Source organism: Eulemur rufifrons, chromosome 30 (assembly GCF_041146395.1).
Source record: "Eulemur rufifrons isolate Redbay chromosome 30, OSU_ERuf_1, whole genome shotgun sequence".
Taxonomy (NCBI): Eukaryota; Metazoa; Chordata; class Mammalia; order Primates; family Lemuridae; genus Eulemur; species Eulemur rufifrons.
Window position 1 is genome coordinate 91,622,957 of NC_091012.1, and position 18,109 is coordinate 91,641,065.

General features: G+C 36.7%; 1 protein-coding gene across 1 annotated transcript in view; it reads left to right on the forward strand.

The window, feature by feature from the left end:
- TEX11 (testis expressed 11) overlaps window positions 1–18,109 on the forward strand; it is a 254,883-nt gene that overhangs the window by 178,416 nt on the left and 58,358 nt on the right. The window contains exons 16-19 of the mRNA XM_069464262.1: window positions 1,771–1,873; window positions 6,854–6,978; window positions 11,662–11,747; window positions 12,622–12,678. Coding sequence (XP_069320363.1) covers window positions 1,771–1,873; window positions 6,854–6,978; window positions 11,662–11,747; window positions 12,622–12,678 — 371 coding nt within the window. The remainder of the gene's footprint in view (window positions 1–1,770; window positions 1,874–6,853; window positions 6,979–11,661; window positions 11,748–12,621; window positions 12,679–18,109) is intronic.

Sequence of the window (18,109 nt, forward strand, 5' to 3'; positions counted from 1 at the left end):
TGGCTATTTTTTTTCTATATATTTTTAGTTGTCCAGCTAATTTCTTTCTACTTTTTTAGTAGAGACAGGGTCTCACTCTTGCTCAGGCTGGTCTTGAACTCCTGAGCTCAAACAATCTGCCCGCCATGTTCTCCCAGAGTGCTAGGATTACAGGCATGAGCCATTGAACCTGGCCTGTGCTGCACTTTGACTAATTTATTCTGTTTTATATTTCAGTTCACTAATTTTCTTTTCACCTGTTTCTAATCTGCTAGTAAACCTGTCCATTACGTTTTCATTGGGTTATTGTATTTTTCATTTCAAGTGTTACTTTTTTTCAAATCTTCAAGATCACATTTTGTATTATCTGTTTCCTAGGAACTTTATTGATATTCAAAGTATTTAACAACTGGTATAACATAGACAATAATGACTCAGAATGAATACTATCTAGAAACAGTCACTATAACTGTATCAGTATGTACCATTGTGTATCAACCCATGTACATTTATTTTTGAGCATATCTTTTGTTTCTTTAAATTTTGAAAGTGTAGGTGTTTTATAACCAGTTTTTGATAATTCTAGTATCTGCTTCTTTGGGATCTGCTTCTGTTATCTGTTGTTTCTGCTGATTCTTATTTGTGGTACCTTTTTTCCAAGTGTGCATGGTTATTTTTTAATGTGTATAACCCATGATTCTTGGAAAATTATTTGTGGAATTATTTTGAAGCCTAAGATGAAGGTACATTCCCCCAGAGAGTATTTACATTTGCTTCTGTAGATGTTTGGGAGCTGTCTAAACTAAATTCTCAGGGAGCCATGATGACTCATGTCTGTAATTCCAGCACTTCGGGAGGCCGAGGCAGGAGTATCATTTGAGACCAGGAGTTTGAGACCAGCCTGGGTGACACAGTGAGACCGTGTCTCTACAAAAAAATTTAAAAATAGCTGGGTGTGATGGTGAGTGCCTGTAGTCCTAGCTACTTGGAAGGCTGAGGCAGGAGGATTGCTTGAACCCAGGAGTTGGAGGTTGCAGTGAACTATGATCCCGCCACTGCAGCCTGGGTGACAGAGCAAGGCCCTGTCTCTAAAAATAAATAAATAAACTAAATTTTCAGCTTCATATCTTTCGCCTCCTATATAATGTAATTTGGGGCTATAAGTACACGAATCTCCTTGTGTTATACCTCAGGGATTATTTCCCTCCACCCCATTGTGAAACCTTTAATTAGCACCAAGGTAACCTTATTTATAGTCCCCTAAGGATATATTAATGTATGGGTGGGAGTGGGTTTACTTCTGGTTTGCCCTTATTATAAAAGTGTGATCCCTTGGGAGTTGATATCTGTTTCTCTGACCTAGTGAGGCCCATCAAAACTAAAGTTAACATTTGAATTGATTTATAAATGCTTACCAGATAATAGTGACTTTACTTCTCTGCTTACCTCTCTAGAGCCTCACTTTCCTTAGATTTTGGCTTGATAATTCTTTTACTGTCCTGTCAGTTTCTCCTTTATTGTTTTCTGAAAAATAATTTTAATATATTGTCCAACATTTTTAGTTGTTTTCAGCAGGAGGGTTGGTCTGACATATCTAACTCATTCATTTCCAGAAGCAGAACTATTTCTTTAGCATTCTAGGAAAGCAGTTCTGTAAAGATTTTTCTTAGATTTATATCTTTTCATTGTGAGTATCCCTCAGCCATTTTGACTACCTTAATTATATTAGTAAAATATGGTAAGGACTGCCTTATAGATTTTATTTAAAAGACCCAATGTTCTTCTTTTCAGGCCAAAGAGGCAGTGACAGAAGCTGAACGTTGTGATCCTAGAAACATTTTCACTCAATTTTATATATTCAAGATTGCAATCTTAGAGGAAAATCCTGACAGAGGTATAAATATTATTTATGAGTTATATTTTACACTTAACACAAGGAATAAATAATCCTCTTTCACCAAAATAGAAAAATGCACATTGTTTTTAAGACAATGGAATTGAATGTATATTCTATCCTTCCTACATAAAGATGGTAAAACAATGCAGAAACAAAATGTGGGAGGTTACATAAAAGTAAAAGAACAGTGGTTACCTATTGAGGGACTAGGAGCTGGGCAAAGGTGGGACAATAATTGGGGGTAAGTCTTGTCACTGTGTACTTTTTAAAATTTTCTGTCATTTGAACAAACCTATTCAAAAATTAAGTTTAAAAAACTGGGGGTGAAATTATACCGAAAATCCATATCAGCTAAGAATTGTCTTCAGAAAATGAAGGCCTCCGGGGTACCTTTTGACTTTTCACTTATTTAGGAGGTAATTAGTGAGAGATTTGGCCTTGAAGAGGAGTTCTCTCCACATAGTGAACAGTGTTGGAATTGCATACATGACCCTATCGCATTAGTGCTGTGTCCTTTCCATTAATTTAAGTATAGTTTCCTAGGTGGTGTGTCTGCACATGCACATGTATCTTGAATTGGTTACAGATATGCCTTTGCTCAGCTATTAGTCCTTTCAGCCTTCAGGATAGCTGAGCAAATCCTGAAGCAGTCTGAGCTCCAGACTGGTTGCTGATTGTGTGAAGGAAGTTGAGAAATTGAATTAATAGGTCCAAACAGAATTTATACTAATCCAATTAAGCAACTATATATGAATGCCTACTAGGTACAAGGGACTCTGTTATTCACTCCACAAGAAAAAAAAGATAATTTATTCTGCATTGAAAAGAAATATTCCAGAATAGTAGATTATACCTATATTATAATTAAGGAGTAGTAAATTATAGTCAGGTCTGTATCAAGGTTAATATTGCTGTCATATCTATCATCAATGTTTCTGGCCTTTGTTTTACCTTATATACTATGTTTAAGGATAAAAGAACTTGAAACTCTTTTTCCACCAAAAATGACAAAAAAAAATAGATTGCCTATTAAACCTTTTCTTTTAACATTATATTAAAATAAAATTATTTTACTTTTTAAATACAATATCAGATCAATCTTTTTATTTCTTCTCCAGTTATCTGTGAACATTTTTAAAAGTCATGTTTATTGAAGATACTTACAATAAAATTTACTCTTGCTATGGTATGGTTCTATGAGGTTTATCTATGTTAATAATTCTGTGAGCTTGAAAAATACATAGTCATGTAACCACCACCACAATCCAGATGTAGAACAAAAAATTACCAAAGGTTCCTTTGTTGTCACTCCTTCCCACCACTTCTAGCCCAGGAAATCACTGATCTTTTCTCTGTCTCTGTAGTTATACCTTTTCCAGAATGTTATAAAAATGAAATCATACAGTATGAAGCTCTTTGAGCCTGGCTTCTTTCACTTAGCATAATGCGTATGAAACTTACCCATACTGTTGTGTGTATCCACAGTTTGTTATTTTTATTGCTGAGTAGTATTCCATAGTACAGAAATACCACTGTTTATCCATTTACCAGTTTGAGGAAATTTGGATTGTTTCCAGTTTTGACAATTATGAATAAAGGTGCATAAAACATCTCTTTCCATCTTTTGTGTGATGATAATAGTTCACTTCTGTAGGGTAAATATCTAGGAGTGGAATTGTGGGGTTGTATGATAAGTATATGTTTAATTTTATTAGAAACTGCAAAACTATTTTCCAAAGTGGCTATACAATTTTATATTTGTACCAGCTTTTTATAAGAGTTTCAGCTGATCTACATCCTCATCAGCACTTGAAATTGTCCACTTAAAAATTTTAGCCATTCTAATAGTTGGTTAGTAGTATCTTACTGTGGCTTGAATTAGGTTTTCCATAATGTCTAGTATTTGACATCCATATATCTCCTTTGGTAGAGTGTTTGTACAAATCATTTTTCCAGTTTACTATAGGGTACTTTGTTTTGTTATTATTGATTTTTGAGAGTTCTTTATATATTCAGGATAGAAATTCTCTCTTTTAGAATTTATTTTTTATTTTATTTTATTTTATTTTTTTTGAGACAGAGTCTCGCTTTGTTGCCCGGGCTAGAGTGCCGTGGTGTCAGCCTAGCTCACAGCAACCTCAAACTCCTGGGCTTAAGCAATCCTACTGCCTCAGCCTCCTGGGTAGCTGGGACTACAAGGCATGCACCACCATGCCCGGCTAATTTTTTCTATATATATTTTAGTTGGCCAGATAATTTCTTTCTATTTTTAGTAGAGATGGGGTCTTGCTCTTGCTCAGGCTGGTCTCGAACTCCTGACCTTGAGCGATCCACCCGCCTCGGCCTCCTAGAGTGCTGGGATTACAGGCATGAGCCACCGCGCCCAGCCTAGAATTTATTTTTTAATTGACAAATAAATATATATATATTGAACATAATATTGAACAACATGACATTTTGAGATATGTACACAATGTGGAATGGCTAAATAAGCTAATTAACATATGAATTACCTCACATACTTATGATTTTTGTGGTAAGAACACTTAAAATCAACTCTCAGTGATTTTTAAGAGTACAACATTGTTATTAACCATAGTCACCATGTTGTACAATAGATCTCTTGAAATTATTCCTCCTATCTAACTGAAATTTTGTATCTTTTGACAAACCTCTCCCCATCCCACACCCACACCCCACCCCTGCCTCAATCCCTGGCAACCACCATTCAACTCTGCTTCTATAACTTCAGCTTTTTTGGATTTCACATGTAATTGACATCATGCAGTATTTGCCTTTCTGTGTCTGGCTTATTTCAGTTAACATAATGTCCTCTGGGTTCATACATGTTTTCACAAATGACAGGATATCCTTCCTTTTTAAGGCTGAATAGTATTCCATTGTGCATGTATATACCACATTTTCTTTATCCATTTATCCATTGATGGACACTTAGGTTGATTACATATCTTGGCTATTGTGAATAATGCTGCAACAAAAATGGGGGTGCAGATATCTCACTGACATACTAATTTCATTTCCTTTGGACATATACCCAGCAGTGGGATTTTGGATCATATGGTAGTACTATTTTTAATTTTTTGAGGAAACTCATACTGTTTTCCATGATGGCTATGTTAATTTACATTCCTATCTATAGTGTGCAAAGGTTCCCTTTTCTCCACATCCTTGCCAATGCTTATATTTTGCCTTTTTTTATAATAGCCATTTGAACAGGTGTGAGGTGATATCTCATTGTGATTTTAATTTTCATTTCCTTGATGATTATTGATGTAGGGCATTTTTTCATACACTTGTGGACCATTTGTCTGTCTTTTATAAGAAATATCCATTCAGGTCTTTTGCTCATTTTGAAGTTAGGTTATTTGTTTTCTTGCTATTGAATTGTTTGAGTTCCTTATATATTTTGGATATTAACCCTTATCAAATGTCTGGTTTGCAAATATATTCTTCCATTCCATACATTGTCTCTTTACTCTCTTGATGGTTTCCTTTGCCATGTGGAAGCTTTTTAGTTTATGTAATCTCATTTCTCTACTTTTGCTTCTACCAGTGTCATGTCATGGACCTTTCGCCCATGTTTCTTTTTTCCTTTCTTTTCTTTTCTTTTCTTTTCTTTTTTTTTGGAGACAGAGTCTCACTCTGTTGCCCGGGCTAGAGTGCTGTGGTGTCAGCCTAGCTCACAGCAATCTCAAACTCCTGGACTCAAGCCTCCCAAATAGCTGGGACTATAGGCATGTACCACCACGCCCGGCTAATTTTTTTTCTATTTTTAGTGGAGACAGAGTCTCAGGCTGATCTTGAGCTCCTTACCTCAAGCAATCTTCCCGCCTCGGCTTCCCAGAGTGCTAGGATTACAGGCGTGAGCCACTGCGCTAGCCAAAGTGTATTTCTTATGGGTTGTGTTTTGTTTTGTTTTGTTTTTTCCAATATGATTATCTCTGCCTTATATTTGAGTCATTTATATTTAAAATGATAATTAATATGGTTAAATTTAAATTTAGCATTTTGTTATTTGTCTTCTATTTGTCGCTTCTGTTCTTTATTGCTTTTTTCTTTTTCTTTGTACTCTTTTGGATTAATTAATTTTTTTTTTTTTTTTTGTTGAGACAGAGTCTCACTTTGTTGCCCAGGCTAGAGTGAGTGCCGTGGCGTCAGCTTAGCTCACAGCAACCTCAGACTCCTCGGCTTAAGCGATCCTACTGCCTCAGCCTCCCGAGTAGCTGGGACTACAGGCATGCGCCACTATGCCCGGCTAATTTTTTCTATATAGATTTTTTTAGTTGTCCATATAATGTCTTTCTATTTTTAGTAGAGACGGGGTCTCACTCAGGCTGGTCTCGAACTCCTGACCTTGAGCAATCCACCCGCCTCGGCCTCCCAGAGTGCTAGGATTACAGGCGTGAGCCACCGCGCCCGGCCTGGATTAATTAATTTTTATGATTACATTTATCTCCTTTTTTGGATTATTAGCTAGAACTGTTTCTTATTTATTTGTTACTTAAAGCCTATAGTATTCATATTTAACTTGTCATAGTCTACCTTTAAGACATATAATGGAATATAAAACAGCGATTCAATTAATAACTTCATTCCATATTATACCATTTTATGGATGTATCAAGATGTATTTAGCCCATCCATTATTGATGGAATTTAGGTTGATTCTATATTTTACTCTTATAAATCATGCTGGTTCAATGTCCTTGCATGTATTTGTTTACTTTTACAAATATATCTATGGGATAGATTCACAGAAGTGCAATTGTTCAGTTGGGCATTTTTCTGGTATTCAAATCCTCCTGGACTCATATTACTTTATGAATATTAACTAATATTTTAAAGATATTAGTGCTCTTAAATAAGTTCCAAATTCATTACGGTATAGTTAACTATAAGTAGGTATTATCTTTGATTAGAGTATTTCCTTTTTTTAATTGTTTCCTTGCTTTTCAGCTTTGCAGGCAATCACTACTTTAAAGAATTTATTAACAGATGAAAAGCCAGAAAATAATGACCTACTTACAGATAAAAGTTCACCTACCATGCTTCTAAGTTTAGCTGCCCAGTTTGCTCTGGAGGTAATTCATATGTATACATCTACTAGATTTCTACCTCTTTTCCTTTATGAAAGACAGTTAATAGAAGCATCATCAGTGAGGCACAGAAGAGACCTTATTTTACTGTTTGTTTTGCTTCTTATTTTCTCACCAAGCTTGGTTGCAGAATTGCTTTATTTCTCTTTATTTTTTTATAATGTAGACTAAAGTAAATGAAACAGTGAGGCATCAGAGTTGTACTCAAAAAAACAGAAAAATAAACATAGCAAAACATTAATTTTTAAGAGAAACTCCAGGCCAGATGTGGCTCACGCCTGTAATCCTAGCACTTTGGGAGACCAATGCAGGAGGATTGCTTGAGGTCAGGAGTTCAAGACCAGCCTGAGCAAGAGTGAGACCATGTCTCTATAAAAAATGAAAAAGTACCTGGGCCTGGTGGCATGTGCCTGTAGTCTCAGCTTCCTCAGAAGCTGAGACAGGAGGATCACTTGAGCCCAGGAGTTTGAAGTTGCAGTGAACTATCATGACACCACTACACTCTAGCTGGAGTGACAGTGCAAGACCCTGTCTCAACAAAAAAAAAAAAGGAAAAAGAAAAAAAACCCTCCAGATTTAAAATGTGATACCATGCAAATAATAGGTATCTATTAAATATTTAGAAACTTATCTTTGTCATCAATTTGAACAAAATGGTTTACATTTCTGTGGACCTTTTTAGTTCATAACCACAAAACAATGTTAGTTTAGAAGTAATAAATACTTGCACCCCTGTGTGTTACTTACAAAATTCTGGTATTATGAATATATAGGATTAGAAAAAGCACAGTAGCAGCTCCGGAGCTCTTGGACTGGGTTTGAGTACTGGCTCTGTCACCTAACAAGTGCTTAACTTCTTCAAATCTTTTTATTTTTAATTTTTTTTGAGACAGAATCTCATTCTATTGCTGGGGTTAGAGTGCCATGGCATCAGCCTAGCTCACAGCAACCTCAAACTCCTGGGCTCAAGTGATCTTCCTGCTTCAGCCTCCCAAGTAGCTGGACTACAGGTGCACGCCACCATGCCCGGCTAATTTTTTCTAGTTTTAGTAGAGATGTGGGCTCATTCTTGCTCAGGCTGGTCTCAAACTCCTGATCTAAAGCAATCCTCTCGCTTCGACCTCCCAGAGTGCTAGGATTACAGGTGTGAGCCACCGCACCTGGCCTTCTTCAAATCTTAATTTCATTATTTGTAAAAATAGAGATAATACCTACCTCTGGAATTGTTATGAAAATTAACTAAGAAGATGCCTGAGAATGTGATTTGTAACTTAAACTACTTTAGTTTCTGATTCTTTCTCCTATATAAAAACCATCTTCCTGATTGGAACTACAATTCCATAATTCTTCCACTGGCTCTCTCCAGCTTTCCATAACAAATGTAAATTTATAAACCTTCCTTTAAAAAGATAATTAATTGCCTTTGAGTTCCCCACTACAGATTTCTCTCTTTCCTCGTCCTCACCATCCTGTACAAATACATTCTGTATCTGCATCTGCCAAATATTTTTCTTTCTTCAGGAGTTTTATTACCCTACTCATAAATGTCAAAATACATATCATTCAAACTGTATTTAGCAACTACTTTGGGCAAGATATTGGGCTAGGTGCTAGAAATATGGTGCTCAGGGATCTCACAAGTCAATTTGAACAGACAAGCCATGCCTTAGCAATATAAGGCAGTATATATGATAATGACCAAATAACTAATATACATGTTAAAATTACTGAAATTTAGAGTAGGAAGAGAGCACTGACAACTAGAATTGATTTGGGAGGTCTCTACAGTGGAGGGAAACTTTAAGTTTGCCTTTGAAAAGGGTAGCAAAAATGTTCTATATAAGAACATTTTTAAAGGATGGAGTGGTATAAACAAGACATGGAAAAAGGAAAGTGATTGCCTTGGAAAACACTGTATTTGATTAGAGTAATGGAGGGCTTATGTCTCCACCATTCCAGTTCTTGTGCCTAATGTAATAGGGGCTCGTATTGTAATGATGATGATATAGGAGAGCAGTATAAGATAAAGTAGTAGAGATAGCTGTGACCAAATTGTATGTACATTTTATTTCCTAAACAATAAGAAAATGTTGATGGTAATTTATATAAAAGTAGTGCTTTAGGAAAATAATTTGGGTTGTGCCTCGGGAGCTAAATAGGGAGAAAATAGAGGCAGGACAGGATGGGAGACTATGGTAATAGTGCAGTCTGAAGGTGATAAGAGTGTAGACAAGGGTAGTGAGGGTGGGATATTAAGCAAGTAAAACATTGCTTTCTCTTCTCTTAAAGTAAGCTACCTATCTTTAAATCCCTTTACAAAATTCATCCCCCATGCACACAAGGGACAATGTGGTTATTCTAGGTTCTGAAAACTGAAACAGTCAGGAAGAGAACTTCCACAGATTCCCTCTACCACCTCTACTCACACACCAGGAATCACACCACATAGTCTGCCTTCTCAACTGTTGTCATAGTTTCCATCACCTCTTGTCTTTTCCTCTCTCATGTTGTTAGTATTTTGTTCTCTTACTGGGTCACTCACATCAGCATATAAACATTCTCATTTATCCCATTTAAAGCAAACAAAAACAAAAAAAACCTCTTGACCCTCCTTCTCTCATCAACTACTACCCGACTTTTTTTCTTCTCTTTGTAGCTAAATTCCTCTAAAGAGTTATCTATACTCATTGTCTCCAATTCCTTTCCTCCAATTCTCTCTTGAGCTTACTCCAATCAGACTTTTGCCCCTCCACTCTACCAAAATTCCTTTTGTAAGGGTCACCAATGACCTCTGTATTGTAAATTGCAGTGGTTAATTCTCAGTCCTCATTGTATTTGTATTTGACCTGTCAGCAGCATTCAACAGTTGATTACTCTTTCTTCCTTGAAACACATTTGGCTTCCAGGACACCACATTATCCTTATTTTCCTCCTACCTCATGAGCCACTCTCTTTCATTCTCCTTTGCTAATTCCTCTTCCTTTTTTCTCTCCCATTCTCACTCTCAAGTGATGAGCTTAGGAGAGGGGGTATTGGGGGATTGAGAAGACAGGATAAGATATAAACTAATTATCTAGGAAAGCAGGAAAGTGAATGACTAGGAAAGTATGATTTGCTTGCCAGTAGCATTCAGACCCATTTGATGAAGTTTTAAAATAAAACAAGTAGTTATATGGATTTTTTTTTCTGGCCACATTCAGCTGAATGGATGTAGGCATAAAGTCAGTAGAAAGTTGAACTTAATCAGACTTGTGGTTTTGTCAGATGAATACCCTGAAGCAAAAGAGAGGCAGGAAAATCAAGGAACAAGAGAGTGGTTATACTTAGTCCCCTTGGAATTTAAACTGGGTTTGGAGGAAGACATCAAGAGGATGAGGAACAGTGAAAAATTGGTACTATCAGTGGGTTAGTGGTCTTATTGCAGTTGAATTATTGTTGGAGTCAGGTAATAGAGGGAGCAAGTTGAAAAGGTAACAGGCAGTAGACAGAAAGTGGAGTACATGAACTGAGAGCTGGGGTGGGGGACTAGAGTGAGGGAGTGAGGCGCCTAGGGCACAAAACTCAAGGAGGCACCCATTCTCAAGGTTGTGCAAGTGCAGGCTTGCTACTTGTATGACACTAAGAGTGAGTGCCTCCTTCAGTTTTTCACTCTAGGTGCTTCACTACCTCACCTGGCTCACCTTCTTCCCAGCCCTGACTGAGAGTATGGCAGGGTTGCAATTATTAGTAATGACAAGGTCTAGTGAGTGATTGTGAGTATAATTGGCGGAGTGGAATTCAAGAAACTAAGAATCTGGGATATTGGGTGGATCATCTACCTATATATTGAAAGTGCCAAAAATTAAGACAGGAGTAGTTTTTGGAGAAAATAACTGAGCAGTAGACAAGTCATCAAGAAATGAAAAGAAATAGCCTGGGAGTTGATAGACAATAGCAACAATGAAGGATAGTGGGTGATAGTCTGGTGCCAAGAAATTTAATTTAGGGATTTTAGGATATAGAACAGGAGAATAATTTTAAATGACAATGAAGAGCAAGAAGGATCCCTATTCCATCTCCAGGTCTAGGAGTAGACTAGGGCAGGTGAGAGCAAAAACAGCCACCACTTATGAGGGCTTCAGTAGAAGTAGTATCTTGGCAGAAACCTAGATTTTCATTAGACCAAGAATGTGGATGGAATTTTCAGGGAAGAGGTTGCTCATAGAGGAGATTTTGCTGAGAGTGGACTGAATTTCAGAGAGCATAGTGGAAGGGTTGGAGGAGTTGAGGAGAGGTGGGAAAAGAGGACAGAAAAGGGGATATACAGAGCCTTTTGGGAATTAAAGTGCTGGAAATGAGGGTGACCTGACAGTCTGAGATTCTTTTGGATATTGCTAATAAATGGGGACAAAGGGCATAATAACATTGGCCCTAGTGGATTCACGGCAGTGTTGGCAAGGCTGTGAGTATTCATCGATAGGGAGGAGCAGGTTTCTGGGGATAATATGAACATGTTTTGTTTTTGTCAATGAGTTGTATCTTCATTCTGCCATCTTGCAGTAGCTCTTTTGAGAATACAAAATGAACATATTCAGATGTTTGTCTTATCCTTAATGGACAGGAATATAGATAACATTTTGTAAGTATCAATTGAGATATAATTTAACATATTATATTTGTTCATTTTAGAATGGACAACAAATTGTGGCAGGAAAAGCTTTGGAATATTTAGCTCAACATTCAGAAGACCCACAAAAAGTCCTTATAGCTTTAAAGTAAGTAATCCACATCCTGTGGAAATGAAAGGATTTCCTGTGCTCGTTTTACTCTTGGTCTGTGCTTTGCTGAAATCGTGCTGACAAGATCAATGCCTACTGTAACAACTGTTAACCCAGATACTCAAAGTGAAAAAAAAAAAAAAGATAGCAGTTGAGCCTGATATTCCTTCTTTTCTCTTTCTGGGAAGGTAAATGGTTTGTCAAAAGAGAACTTCTACATACAATAGTGAGGCAGAGGAGGGTGAGGTTGGGACTTGATAACTACTAATGGTGTGACTGAGAAAATGCCACTGTGAAAAATGGGAAACCAGAGAGTTTTAAACTGGTTCTTCTGTTGGTCAATTACGCTTGAGGCTACACTTCCAAAGGGAATTGGAGTCACAGAGATAAAAGAGTCAGAAGGAGTCTTGAGGTACTTGCATGCCCTCAGTTAGGTAAATATCTAAAATCATTCAGCACAAATGGTATTCATTAAAGCTTTTTAGGGTTTAAAACTTTACCAACTATCTTATTTTGTCCATTTGTCATTGTGCTGCCAGAGCCCTTCAAAGAATTGTGATGCTAGTTTATGTGATACCCAAAGGCCAGTTCCAGGTTCCTTTATAGAAAGAAAAATACAAAGACTGGTACACCATATCCGATATTCTAGAGGGTGATTTTGGGCAATGATATGAACTGTGGAACCATTTAATAATTTGTTATAAGCAACACTTTCATTTTAAAATTCTCAATTTAAAATTCTTAATCTCCCCCTTACCCTCTCTTTTCTCACTCTGCCTCCTAGAATAATCAAGGTTGTTAACAACTTGGTATATGTTCTTTTCACATGTTTGTTTCTAAGAATCACTTTCTATATTACTTTATCATACAGGTATTTGTTTCATCTTGTTCTTCCAGAAGTTTGTCAAATGCTGGAATCTGAAAATAAGTAAGTTATTTCAACAGAAATGATGTATTCACCATTAGAAAAATTAGCCAGGCACCTGCTTGGGAGGCGGAGGTGGGAGGATTGCTTGAGCTCAGGAGTTTGAGACCAGCCTGGGCAACATAGCAAGACCCCATCTAAAAAAAAAAGAAAAATTATAGTAACTTTCAATATAAACCTTATATTGAGAGATGTTTAGTTTAGTAGATAAGATCAATACAGGCTTTGGGACCAGTCTTTCTGGGTTCATATGCTGGCTGTGCTACTTATTGATGTTTAACCTTGGGCAAGTTTATTAACTTCTATGGGCTTCTGTTTCCCAATCTGTAAAATGAAAATGATAATAGTACCCACCTCATTGGGTTGCTGTAACAACTTGATGAGTTAAAACATGTAAAAGGCAAAAGATTTATGTGATTTTCAGAGAAACCAGAGTATAAGTTAATACAAGTAAAACATTTAGAGTGCCAGCCACTTAATAAGCCCTCAAGAACATTGTCTATGATCTAATTATGATGTTGCATCTGTTTCTTCCTTTCTTAACAGATGGCTCAGATATAAACATATCTGTTACTTTCCCATAGAACATATAACCTGGATGGCTTGTTGATTCTGATTCTGTATCAGGTCACCTGGGAGGAGTATTCAAATATGTTTCTGCTCACAGGTTCTATGACATAAGATATCAAGAACTTAACAATTTGTGGAAGAATTTGGTTACCAATTTTTCATTCATAAAACTCACTACCTCCTAATGATTTGAAAGAAAACTCTATTCAAGGTGTTGATTAAGGATAACTTTCAGAGAAATATCACTCATTTCTGCATTCTTTGCTTGGATAAGAACACTACTTCACTTTTGGTTTATATATTTGCAGCTGGAGGCAATATATTTTTTCAACTAAATTCTTTGGGAAATATCTGACTGAGATAGTGTTGCACAGATGATTTCTAACTTTCTTTTTCATAATACAAAGTTTACCCAAGCACAAATAAGTTTTGCCTTTTCTTTATAAGCTGTATGAATCCATTAGAAGGGAACTCAAACAAACTTAAAAAAAGATAAGGCAATTGGAATTGAATAATGGCCAAATATTTGATGATATTAAGAAATTATTAATTTTAAGGCATGATCATGGTAGTGTGGTTGTTTCTTTTTTTTTTTAAATATTCCTCATCTCTTAGAGACACATCCTGAAATATGTATGGACAAAATGATATGATGTCTGGAATTTGCTTTAAAATAATATGGAAGAGGAAGAAGTAGATGGAGGATAGATATCAATGAGATAAGATTGATGATGAGTTAATAATTATTGAAGCTGGGTGATTGGCACATGAGGATTCATTATACTCATCTGTTAACATTAGAACATCTTTGAAATTTTCAACAATAAAAAGTTAAAAGAAAAGGAAACTCAGAAACTAAACTTTGATAGCTACCGTATTAAAAGAGTGCCTTGAGGGCTAGGACTATTTGTATTCTTCTGTATATCTCTGGAACCTAGGGCAATATCTGACACATAATTGCCACTAAATTTATTTAAATGACTGAAATATTAGCTTTTTATAAGATCTTCAGCACTGGACTTAAAGGTGCTTCATATTCTGTGTAATTGTGGCATACAGTCAAACCCCACTCATTAAAACCAATTGGGGAACGGGGTAAGGGAACAGATTCTGTTTGAATTAATGATAAATTACAGAACATTTACAAAATATACCTTTATTGTTTTCAAGTAAATGTAGTAATAGAGAACATCTTCTAGCAGTGTTTTCAGGTAGAGGTCAGGACCTGATTTAACAAATAGAATAGATTAATTTGTAAGAATGTTTTAAAGTGCCTAATTCAATGAGAAGAGTTAAACTAATTAAATTCTAGTTTTAGCTGTTTCACTAACTTCTGGTTTACCTTAGGCAATGGCAACTTATTTAACTTCTTTAAGCTTTATTTTCCTCATTTATAAAATTTTAAAAGCTGGACTGTATAATTTTTAAAGTTCCTTTCTGTTCTAAAATTCCTATCATTATAAATTAGCAGTATCTACCTAAGTACTAATAGCTCATGTGCTAAATTTTTTAAAAACAGTTTATCTCTCAAATAGATTCTCCATCCCTTTCCATGTCCTCATTCTTATTTGTACTATTTATTTGCATTAATGGGCCCTTCCTAGATTATTTTATATAGAGTCACTGAACTAAACAGTGAAGAAATCAACTTTAGCTCAGCTGAAATTCAAATTAATAAAATTTACTATATGAAGTTACTTTATATAAACCATACTTCTAAGATTTATCCCTTAGAAAGCTGCTACTTTTCCTGACCCACAGTCTTTATTATATAGTGCTAGATCGTTCCTGATAAGTCCAGTCTTACAGTATGCTCTATCCTACTTCCTGTAAACTTCGTTAGTTGAGTTTTCCAACACTTTCTCATATTCATTCATTTGTTAAAGCAAAATGGGCTCTTTTCTCTGTTAAATTTTTATTTCATTTTATTTTTTAATTGTAAGACTTTATTTTTTTAGAAAAATTTTAGGTTCACAGAAAAATTGAGAGAAAGGTTGAGATTCCCACATACCCTCTTCTCCAACACATGCATAGCCTCCCCCATTATCAACATCTCCCACTAGAGTGGTACAATTATTACAATTGATGAACCAAAATTGACACATTATAATCACCTAAAGTCCATAGTTTATAGTAGGGTTCACTCTTGATAGTGTACATTCTATGAGTTTGGACATGTATCCATCATTACAGCATCATACAAAGTATTTTCACTGCCCTAAAAATCCTCTGTGCTCCACCTATTCGTCCCTCCTCCATCAACCCTTTACTGTCTCCATAGTTTTGCCCTTTCCAGAATGTCATATAGTTGGAATCATACAGTAAACAGCCTCTTCACATTGGCTTCTTTCACTTAGTAATATGCCTTTAAGGTTCTTCAATGTAATTTTGTGGCTTGATAGCACTGAATAATGTTCCATTGCATGAATGTACCACATTTTATTTATCCATTCACTCATTAAAGGACATCTTGGCTGCTTCCAAGTTTTGGCAATCATGAATAAAGCTGTCATAGACATCCCTGTGCAGGTTTTTAGCTCCCTTGGGTAAATACCAAGGAGCATGATTGCTGGGTCATATGGTGGGACTATGTTTAGTTTTGTAAGAAACCACCAAACTGTCTTCCAGAGTGGCTATACCATTTTGAATTCCCACCAGCAATAAATGAGAGTTCCTGTTGCTGCACTTCCTCACTAGCATTTGGTGTCATCAGTGTTTGGGATATTGGCCATTCCAATAGGTATACAGTGAGTGGTATCTCATTAGTGCTTTATTTTACATTTTCCTGATGACATATGATGTGGAGCATTGTTTCATATGTTTATTTGCCATCTGTATATCTTCTTTGGTGTGGTGTCTGTGAAGGTCTTTGGCCCATCCTTTTTTTCCAAGGGTTTTAGGATCCTCGTGCTAGGAACCAGGGACAAAGATCAAATACACTTATTACACCACAGTATATACCACTGTATAAAGATCCCTGGTCTTTTCCCATATAACAAAAGTATCATAACAATTAAAAGATACTGGCACATTACTAGAATCCCATTCAGTCATTAATAATTTCTCCAGTCCATCATTATATCATAAGAAATTGTCTCCTAGAATGAGGTTTTCAGGCTTCTGGTATAATTGAGCTAAGAGACAATATCATCTCTTGCTCTGAGCCTCTTTTGAGGTGTTGATGTAATATTGGATCTCCCTTACTGCATAATCCATTTGTACTATTCCTCCTTTTCTCCACTTATAACCAAAGTTTTCCACATTTGGAAAGGAACATTAGGTTCATCAAGTGTGCTGGTCCAGATTGCAGGTAGCAATACTAATGTAGCAAATGCCTCCCCCTCAGTCCACTCCCATTTATGTAGGGTGGGTAGGGTTATGTTAAGACAGAACTAGTGGACTATCTTGACCACTAGGCAATACAGCTACATTTACTCTTGACCCCAACTTTGCCAGATAGGGTAAAGGCACAACCTGCTCCCATGAGGCCTTTAGGAATTCTGACATAAAGATTTAAAAATATAGTCACAGTTTCTTGCTTAGGAATCATCCCAGTTTCCAGCACTTGTATTAATAGTTACATCCATGGTCCTGTAACCACCTCATCAGGTAGGAAACAGAAAGTTGAGATGATATGAAAAAGAAAGAAAAAAAGTATTGTCATACCAGTGTCCATTGTCCTATCCCCTTGGGAAGAATTGTAATGACACCAGCCTCCTTCCCCAACTCCTTTTCCCCAGATTTACCAGAAAAACATAGGAGTCTACTAATGGGGATACTCCCTTATCCCCACCCCCCATGTTGAATATGAATACACACTTGTGAAGGCCTCTAAGCCAACCCTTCTGTTAGGTGCATCTGGATGTTCCCTGGTCCCCTAGTTCCTAGTGTCAAGAATGAATACTGGTACGGAGTTGAGCCAATGGTGGAGTGGTCACAAACACAGAGCAATTTTATACAAAGTTTATCATGTAAAAGAAAGAATGAAAGTAAGGAAGGAAACTACACAGAGTGAAAATATTTCCCAGAGAGAGTGGAACAGGTCAGTCTCCGTGACTGGAGAAGGACTCAGAACTCTGAGCACAAGCTGCCTTTTATAAGCTCACTAGTTTGTCCCGCCTTTCTCCTGGCAGGATTGGTTGTTGTTTCCTGCCCTTTGCGGTGATTGACAGATTGGGGCTATATAACCGGTTATGTAACCTAACTAGTTTCCCTTTCTGCTCCTGCATCTTCCCCAGAATGCTTCATGAAGCTCCACCCATGTTATGCTAATTAGGTGGTAACAGGCTCTAGGTCAGTTAAAGGTTACTAGGAACTTTTTACTGTGTATGTTCTCACCAGGGAACAGTTCCTAGCCGTAATTTGGTTCCTAGCTACAATTCAGTTCCTGCTTTCCGCCCTTGGCCACTTTCTTGCCACCTGTTTCACCCTCCACCAGAGCTAACACTTCATGCCTATATCTCCTCCCATTTTGGACAACTAGTGTTTCAAGTGCCTATTCCACTTCCATTTCTAACTATTACTCTGAAGAGGATATCTCTCTGCCCATTGTTGGGCATTATGGGTTGTAAAGTGTGTTTCTTGGTCTGAAAAAAATGTGACTCAGCAGTCCAAATTGGTGCAATATCTTCTGTTCTGGTGCTTTTATAGCACTCTGAGCATTTGCATCTAACATTGGGTAATCAAAGCCAAGATTCAATGTCTATTCCTGTCAAGACTCAACCCCCTGGAGCTACCAGCATCAATCTGATTTGCCAGCTGTGTTCAGGGCGTTACCCCTGGGGAATCTGCCACATAGCCATCTTCAGTCTCTGTCTCTCTTGTTGGAAAACAGAATAGTTATTGGCATTTTGTGCCTTAGAGG